The sequence below is a fragment of the Dicentrarchus labrax genome, unplaced genomic scaffold (genome assembly GCF_905237075.1).
Source record: "Dicentrarchus labrax unplaced genomic scaffold, dlabrax2021, whole genome shotgun sequence".
Lineage (NCBI taxonomy): Eukaryota > Metazoa > Chordata > Actinopteri > Moronidae > Dicentrarchus > Dicentrarchus labrax.
Window position 1 is genome coordinate 20,555,152 of NW_026136713.1, and position 9,708 is coordinate 20,564,859.

Below are 9,708 nucleotides of genomic sequence, written 5' to 3' on the forward strand. Positions count from 1 at the left end.
AATGAGAGCACATTGCGTATATAAAACACAAAATATCTCAATTTCCACTTTAATTTAATCAAAGTGTAAATGGCATTGTGGTAGGCATAAATTACCTTTTATAGCTGTGGTATCATATTTGATACAATTTCTACAAGATTTTACTAGAAATAAAGTTTCTTCATTACACTTATATTCATATTAGAAATATTAGTAACAATATAAATGTCACACCACCAATCCACCAGAGGGCAGAAGACATGTCAGATTGGATATGACAGGTTTTTCAGGAAAGTATTGTTCATGGGGATGAGGTCTCAGAAACTCATGTATCAAATATGATAAGACTCGGGGTATCATGTCTCAGTTGTCGTTTATGAAAGGTGGTTCCCAACCTGGGGGTCAAGATCCCCGAAGTGGTCACAAAATAAACCTGAAGGTTTAAAAGCTCTACTACTTATTTTTTTTAAAGACTTCTTGTTTTTTGTTTTGTTGAGAAAAGAATCTTACCACAAGGTCAGTTTAGTAGTTCCTATATGTCCCCTTACCAGCCTTGCGTGGACACGAGGTCCTCATAAATACAGGAAGGCACGAACACGTTCTCACACACTAAAATGTGTCAAACTCAATCAAGCAGCTCCATCCTAGCAGGCACGAACACATGCCCTACAACACCAAAATGCACGACAGCACTCTGGGAACGCACTCATGCATGTTCACCGGCTGTATAGATACAATCTCCCCCTCCCTCTCTCTCTCTCTCACACACACACACACATTCACACACACCAACCAATCCAGGACTGTGCGCATTGTTTACTGCAGGCGCATCGTTGCATTTCTTGTGGGTGTTTGTGTTTTCTTGCCCTCCACCCACACAAACACACAAAGCATCAGTTTCACAATCAACCAGCACTTCAATATTCCCTGCAGGCCTGACAGCTTTACTCCTTATTCAATACAGCAGCCTGGGACTGATAAATCCAACCGGACAGATAGAATTGATTGATTAAATGCTTCAAAGGCAAAACCAACGAAAGAAAGTAGAAGAAGGGAGAAAAAACCAACATCTCAACAGTCCTCCAGGGAAAATTTGACATGGTCCTTTTGTCATTTTTACTAAATATATCCAAAGCAGCAGTTTGCAGAAATTAAATAAAGTGACATACTTTCAGGTCTCCGCTTTATCTTCATTTCATCAAAAGTTGTCTTCTTCTTCTGCTTTGAGACAGCTAATAAAAGATTTAAGGTGGTTTTGAGGCGGTTATATTTGTTTTTGTCTTCACAGCGATGTCAAGACAAAGAGAGGTTGATGTGGATCATGTTTAAACGCTGCTACGTTTTTCATCAACGGCGGCCAAATTAACAGGTTAAAGTGTTTTAATATGGTACAAAGGACACACACACCCATGTCGACATATGATCCTCCCAAACACAAAACACCTTGCTGTTTGCTAAATTCTCAATTACAGTTATTAATAAAAGGGTAATTAGACATTTTGAGCCACTTAGTTCAGCTTAGTTTCACCAAAAGTCTCACACCAAGGTCCATTTGGTATTTGCTCTGGAGCTCTTGATCATATTCTTCCTCGGCAGATGGCGTTTACCCAGTTGTCATTGAATTGTAGATGTTCAAATTTCCATTTTTTTAAATCGTTAGGATAACTCTCAGAGCCATTTGATGAACAATAGAAGCCGATCAAAATCCATCTGAATCTACATGGCGTAGATAAAAAAAAAAACTCCACCTATATTTGATAAACTGTTTATAAAGACGCTATCAAGAAGAAGATCAGGCTTTCTTCACAATTATTGTAAAGTGTTTTGTTATTATTATAAACAGAGATGAGGAGATGATTATACCTGTCTCACCTCCTTTGTAGAGAATGGACCTGCCGACACAGCTGCAGCGTGCTTCCTCAGTGTGGACTCCCACATTATTATTGTTATTATCGTTCTTGTTTCGTCCTTTTTAAAAACTGAAGTTCACAGTTTATTCTTGGCCTCGGAAACAGAGGCTGAGAAAACAATCTCACCATGAGGTCCATTTAATGGCCTTTCTGGAGCTTTCCATCATATCACATGATCTGTGTCCGAGGCCTAGAATGAACTTTGAACCCCAACTTGTCAGCCACCATGGACGAGAAGTCCTTCCATTCGTAAAATTAAATTTGAAAGTTTACATTTCCATAATAATTGGGCAAACTGTATGATCTAAAGCACCAGAACATCTATGGACCTTGTGGTGCTCTACTGCTGTTTCCAAGGTCAGAGATGAATCTGAACTTCAACTAAACATTTGCTGTTTTGTGTTTTAACAGGATGTGGACTTTGCTATAATGTTATTACAAAAGTAAGAGACACACAGCACATAGATCACGCTACAACTAAAAACTAAAACTGACTAAAACGCGGGTTTTAGTCCTACATAGGCACACACATTCTCATTGAGAAGCACAGTCACAACTACACACCCAACCCCCTAAAAAAGACTGCAACGCTCTCATTGCTGTTTCTTGTAAATGTTGCATTTCCACTAACAAAAGTTTCAGAGCAGAGGGAAAAGTTTTTTTTTTCTCCTCTTCAACATTATGAATCCATTATGAGCCTCGTCTCTGTTTGCTCCACAGCGCAGCTTTTAATCATGCTCAATGCTCCGCCCATGAAACATTGATGCCCTGTGTTTCTGCCCGGTGATGAGCACCGCACAAAGCAAATATCAAACACGCAGTGAATTTTTCAGGAGGCCTGAGGATGGAGAAGAGCAGGGATTTTTATCCAAACTGCATTCTAGTGTTTACAGTGCCAAACTGACCAAATAACAAGCAAAAATATTTTATTCTGTTAAAAACACGAGGCTGCCCAGCAGCTTTGGTACCGTGTCTCATCCCTTAAAAACAACACATTTGTGGTTTTAAACTATTTGTTTGTTTCTCTCCAGTTTGGGCGGTTGGAGACGACAATGAAGCTGTTGAACTGTTTTCGTCTGACCATTGGAAAACAGAGTTCATCTGGTTATGTCTTGTTCTTAAAGATCCTTTCTTTTTAAACAGCTGAAGGACAGAATGTAAAAAAGGGCACATATGGAAGATTGTGGATCAGTAGGACTGAAGAGCGATTCCACAAAAACAAATCATCTTTCATGTTTTGCATTTGTCATATCCTTAAGTCATATATTATTCTTCAAAACAAACCAAAAGCTGGTGTCATTTTCTTTTATCGGATGTTTTGTTACTGAATCACCTCTGTCACATGGATAATATCTGTTTTTGGAATACAACTCTTCAATTCAGCTGGTATCTCTGTTGACGCACCAGAAAAAAAAAACCCAGAACAAATGTAAATGTTTGATTGTATCACAGATGTGAGAGAGTATTCACCTTCATGTGTCGTCGCCTCCGTCTGAAGCGCAGCAGCTCCTTGTGTTGGCGGGCGATGAAGTTGACGGCGGCGTACTCCAGCAGGGCCGAGAACACAAACAGCAGACACACGGCCATCCAGATATCGATGGCTTTTACGTAGGACACCTGCAGAGGGGTGAGAACGAGTTAGAGGCATCTGGATTGAGTATAGAGGGTTTGCTGTTGTGCGCAGTATGGGTCACATGTTGATTGAAAAATTGTGCAAATTCTCAGTTTTTACTGAGAGTCATCAACCTACACACAGTGAAGCAGATATATGACTGGTCAGCTGTGGGTTAATCTAGGTTTTTATAGTAAATTCAAACTCTCTCTCCTACTTAAAACTCTTGTGCTTAAGTGCTCCTGACACTTCACCTCGCCTGCTGTGGTGGAGCTGCTCAGGGTCAGACGTTAAACCACTGCTGTAGTGGGAAACTTCCTGGTGCGAATGAGTTGTAAAAACGGATATATGTGTAATTTTACCTGAACACATGAAGGGATGCTAATTGCATAGAGTTGAGATCATAATTGTATGATGCTCTATTTACTGTAGTAGATTAAACTAAACGGACAGCCAGATGGGCAAAAAGCCACAAAACAAGACAACAGTCAGCACACAAAACCAGTTGAGTGTCAGCACAATTTACATACCAAGAATATGATTTGCTGCAAGATGGACAGGGTAAGGACTGTCCAGATAATAAGGGCTAAATGAAGTCTGGTTGGATCATTGTCTGATTGCTATCTGCCCGCTAAGCACCATTATTGGAGCACATTCACGCCGGCCTGTCATTACAACTCTCCATCTCCACACGCAATTACACCGTGCAGCCTGAGAGGGAGATCCCTGTTCTGTTGCCGAGTGAGGAAACCCACAATCAGCCATTTACAATCCAATTAAACTATGACTTTAGATCACTTTCACAAACGCACAATGCTCAGTATCACCGCTTGTTGTGATCCATGCTCATTTGAGTCTGATGCTTATGAAAACATTTATCTTCCAATGCCCGACTGATCCCCCCCCAAGAGCTTGAGAGATGAGGCCAGGCAACTGGTTCACTTGGTCTGATGGTCAACCAGGCAGAGAGACAGAGAGAGGGAGATAAACAGAAGAACAGAAAGAGGAATCTTAAAATTGCCCCAGTTTAAAAACTGATTTTAAAGGCAAAAAGCTAAATATATAGTGTAAGTCTACTGCATAGAGGACAATGGCTTCCCATTTAGTCAATAATGTCACTGTCATGAAACTTGATGAATTACGGGTTTATTCTTGTTTCTGTCCAGTTTGAAATGTGTTTTACAAGGTTAAAATTACTGGTTTTGTGAGTGGTGGGCTGTAGCTCCAAACGTTATGGTCTGCTGGTGAATTAAATGAAAACCTTTTTATGCGAATAGAAAAAAAATGTTTTGGAGATGCAAACAGCAGGTTTGCAGGTTGATCTTCTTTTTTCAGCAACGTAATATTCAGTTTTGGATGTTCCAGGTGTTGCTTTAGTATGTTTTTTGGGACTTGTAAAATCAGCACAAAGTATTGTCTTTAAAAAGCAGATTCAGAAAATAAGACAAACACACAGAAAAAAAAAGATAAATGTCCCTTTTTCTTCCGGGAAAATCTTTTTTTTTACAAAATACAACCTTCCCTGAAAGGCAGTTTAACGGCATTCTGGGAAAGTAAATCAGTGAAGTAAATGAAGCAGATGAATGAAGAGTGGGTACAACAAATTGTTTATGTCCTGGTGTCCGTTTGGTTTTACTGCCTCTGTGAACACTATATTTACAGTCAGAAATAAGCTTTTTTTAATTTTAGTGATTAAATTCCTCTTTTATTTAGTATCCATATAATCTTAAAAGCCAGAAAAGAGGACGAAAAAAAGCCTCAAACTACAATGACACAATGTTTGGCTGCTGTATGACCATATTCAAATTTGCATTAAAGGTTTTATCCTTGATTTGTCAGCTTGGGTTTATTTTAAAATGATGTATAATTAGTTAGAGAACAAGTCAGATTAACAGTCAGACAACAGCTAGCTTCAGGACAGGAAGCTAAAACCAACCGAGCCACAGTGGACTGCCTGGTCCAGTCCTCTATGAGGCTGAGAGCTTCTGACAGACAAACTGACCAGCGGCGGCCCTCTGAACTGCAGCTTAGGTGGCGTCGCTTAACTCACGCTTCACAAGACAATGTTCAAAAAACCAAGAGCACAATGGAAGGCTGCGGCAGCCAGCAAGCCAGGGATACTGCTCTGACTGGACCACTGATCAGCTGAATGGAGTCATTAATACATTCTGTCACTGGGCTCAGTTCTAGTCAGTGAAATAATAGTGAAGAATATTCCCAGTTCTTCGAGGGACCCACTAAAACCCTCTCAAGGACCCCTGGGCGTCCTTGGACATCAGGTTGAGAGCTGCTGTCACAGAGGATTAAAGAAGCCAGAAAATATTTACATTTGAGAGGCTGAAATCGGAGAATTTGTTTCTTAAAAAACTACTATTAATTGATTATCAAAGGTGGACAATTAATCAACTAATTGTTGCAGCTCTACATTGCATATATTCTATATGTATACATTTCTACTTACTGTATATTTTGACTGTAATGCTCCACAACACTGAGGTGAATTCCTTGTATGTGAACCTACTAATATAGAAAATGACCAGTTTCAGATTCTGACTTTATTTGCCGTGAAACCTCCTCAAAGTCCTAAAAATCTCTTCCCAGGCAGGTAGCTGCTGTGTGTTGGCACAGTACCGTATGTGACCAATCTCCTTGGCAGTGTCACTGTGTAGCATTATGTCTAACAGTAGGTTTTTCTAGATTTATTTACACATTTCGCCGACCTGCTTCCAGCAGCACTTTCTGGTGAGTTAACCATCCATGTACATGTATCAGAACATATAGTGTTAGCAGCCTGTGGGATAACATTAACATCATCTGCCTTGCTGAATAATTCTTAAACAATAATCAGATATTTCCTCTCCTCTCTTTCCTCCGTTCTCCTCCTTCCCTGTGCTCCTTTCCTCGCCTGACATGGTGCAGCCCTCCTGTGTGGCATGTGAAAAGAGCCGTGTGTTTAGGTGTGTGTGTGTGTCTGCTATCAATCACACACACTCAGATGTACGTGTGTGTGTGTGTGTGTGTGTGTGTGTGTGTGTGTGAGAGAGAGAGAGAGAGAGAGAGAGAGAGAGCAGTATGCCTACCTAAGCTCAGCTGTGCTGTGTGATCATTATTGTGACAGCTGAACTGCAGAGGAATCACGGTTCACTTGTTCAATTTTTAGAGCGCATGAAGCACCTAATGTCAACAAACAGTGAGTGTGTGTGTGTGTGTAAGTGTGTGTTAGTGAGTGTGTGTGTGTCTGTGTGTGCGTGTGTGTGTTGGGGATTACAGTTTCCCTGGACATAATTATACAATCCTACTGGCTCACGCAAAGTCTGACCGTTTTTTTCCCCTCCTTAATCTGAAAATCCCTCACAGGAAAAGATTTCTCTCGGTTTTTAAAAACTTATTTTTCTCATCTTTGTTCCTTTGAACTTTGTCTGTGAAATGTCTCTTTTTCATTCTTCTCTTGCCCTCCGTTTTTTTCTCTCTCATCCCTCCATCTGTCTGCCTCTTTTCTACCCTTTTCCCTTCACTCTATCGTACGTCTGTCAATGAAAAGGATATTTTCAATCCCTCCCCTTTTCTTTTCTTTCTCTCTTTCCCTCTTTCTTTGTATGGATTCCTTTCAATGTCTACATTTTCCTCTCCGTTTCCTCTCTCCTTGTTTTGAACATTAATTCTTCTGCAGAACCTGCAGCTCTCTATTTACCTCCTCTTTCACATTTATATTTGTCCCTTCACTCCCTCACGGCACTGAATTGTTTGTGTGAAGGACGCTGTGGAAAACATCAACCATCCTCAAACTTGTAATGTATACAAACATTTATACATTTGTGCTGTACATTTTACTTTATCTTTTAAAATGTGTAGTTTTAAAACTAAAAGTTAAGCCATGAATCACACAGGTTGATGAAGCCGGAAACTGTTGTCATGGAACAAGACTGGTGACAGACTTGTACTGTATTTGTAATGTTATTAGAACCAAAAGGAATTAGACCTATTCATCTTCTTGCCGAGAGTGAGAGGAGAAGATTGATACCACTCTCATGTTGTTAAGTATTAAGTATGGCCTGGAGTCAAGAGACGATTAGCCTAGCTTATCATAAAAACTGGAAGCAATGGGAAACAGCTTGCTATAACAAAAACTGATGATTTTGGGAGAGTTACATGTTGGAACTATTTCTTTGAAAACAACAACTGGGCGCAGGGACTTCCCTCATCTCCCTCTACAACCACAAACTGTAATTTAGTTCCCTGTTTCAGCTCAATCATAAAGACTTTATAAAGTCTAACTTCATACAAAGTTACTGTCCAACAGCAGCTGATGTGCTTTATTACAAAAACTGTAAAAGGTGCGCTTGACCTGTCCTCACCTTCGGCAGGGAGGCTCTGGAACCAGAGCTCTGCGTGGTCATGGTCAGCACGGTGGTGATGCCCAGACCCACACGGGCGGGCGCGGCGTCCATGTTGATCCAGAAGGAAACCCAGGACAGGATGACAATAAGCAGCGAGGGGATGTACATCTGGATCAGGTAGTAGCCCATCTGACGCTCCAGGTGGAAACGAGCCTCGATACAGGTGAATTTACCTGGAGGAGGAGGTAAGGAGAGGGAAATAGAGTGAGTTTACAAAGAGGTTGTAAGGTAGAGGTAAAGAAAAGAGCTGACGGCAATCTGTTGGAAAAAGACTTTGTTGTATTTGAATTTATCCAGATGAATGAGAGAAAGAATGAATCCAGGTGTAAGAGGAATGAGAGAAAAAGACTGATTTGAAAAAGAAAATAGAAAAACAATCATTACTGAGAATCTGGGAACCGAACCTCATGGAAACCATTACAGTGTGATTTATCTCTGTTTGTAAATGGACCTGATGAACACTGGAGCAGAAAAACACATTAAGAACTGTAAGCAGTACCTGGAGTTACCCTGATCGTGACTCTGAATCTAAATGACGGGATAGAAATCTATTTAACGATAATGACGCTGATCCTACAAACAATGAACTATTGAGTAAACAAAAATCATATTCAAATATATGTAGAAATATATATGTAGAAATACTCCCTTCAAGAGTTCAATCAGCCAGTCTTATAAAGATCACTGACTTCTGTCTAAAGAAATAAACCGGAACACGGAGGAGCTGTTGTCTTAATGAGCCTTAAAGATTTATATCCAACAAGTTAAAAGCGTATCAGGGTTTACAATGACAGAAAAGACCAATTATTACATTTTATTTAAATCTATTCTGATGTTCATCCTTTTAAGGGGAACGGAAAGAGTTGTACCCTCCAAAAAGGTTATTATTTTGTAATGAGAAGGCTCGTGGTACTTACAGCTTCAAAGATATTCACCACTCAGTTATATATTCATGGAGGCAATCATTTTGTCTCTGTAGGTGTCTTGTTTTTCAACATGGATATCTCATTTGGAAATGACTGAATTTGCAGTACATCGAGCACAAGAGGTTGATTCCATGAAAAAAAGAAAAGAAATGCCGGTTGATGTTTAAACTACTTAAAAGCAAAATGTTCTTTCATCAGTTTCCCCGAGGCAGTGCGGTTCCATTAGCAGCAAAGAGTGTTTCTGAATTCCCTATTATCTTCATCTGAACAGTCACATCATCTAAACACTGACACAGTCACGTCCCCTGGAAAAAAACAGGTGGAAATGATGAGACCGAGGGGGAAAATTAAAAGGCCGATCCAGAGAGATGAGGAGGAAAGTGAGAGGGGGGGATCGGAGAGGGGAAGAGTCATTGGACTGGCAGTGAAAGGGAGGATAAGCCAGAGAGGGAAACACAGAGGGGACTGGAGACGAACTTGACAGCTTTTGAGACAAAATGTCATCTTCCTTCAGCACTCGCACTAAGCCAAAGTGTAAATCATGAGCGGAAAATCAGAGAGACACGAATGCTCGGCTTTGCTGAATATCAAAATCAAACGGAACATTTGAAAACAAACACAGGAGGTGTTTCGGGATTCATACTGCCAGTTACTTGTTGCAGTAACAGCCTGTCTGAGGCGTCTCTGTCTGAAAGGTGCTTCGGAGGAGCATGTAGCGCCGTAGGAAGTGGGGAAGTTATTGCCTCTTCCTCCCTCATAAAACAAGACAATGCTTCTGTGTGGCGCTGCTGGTAAATTATTAATAAGCAAAATGTTTATTTGCATCTTTACAATTAGACTGAGTTTTTTGTTTTTGGAAGAATCTTGACAAAAACCGGAAGCGT

At 40.4% G+C, this 9,708-nt stretch overlaps 1 protein-coding gene across 5 annotated transcripts in view; it reads right to left on the bottom strand.

Moving 5' to 3' along the window:
• glra1 (glycine receptor, alpha 1) overlaps positions 1-9,708 on the bottom strand; it is a 111,911-nt gene that overhangs the window by 19,365 nt on the left and 82,838 nt on the right. For all 5 annotated transcript variants that reach the window (XM_051420703.1, XM_051420702.1, XM_051420700.1 and 2 more), the window contains 2 exons: positions 7,857-8,071; positions 3,360-3,506 (listed from right to left, as the gene is read on the bottom strand). In XM_051420703.1, the coding sequence (XP_051276663.1) occupies positions 3,360-3,506; positions 7,857-8,071 (362 nt within the window). The remainder of the gene's footprint in view (positions 1-3,359; positions 3,507-7,856; positions 8,072-9,708) is intronic.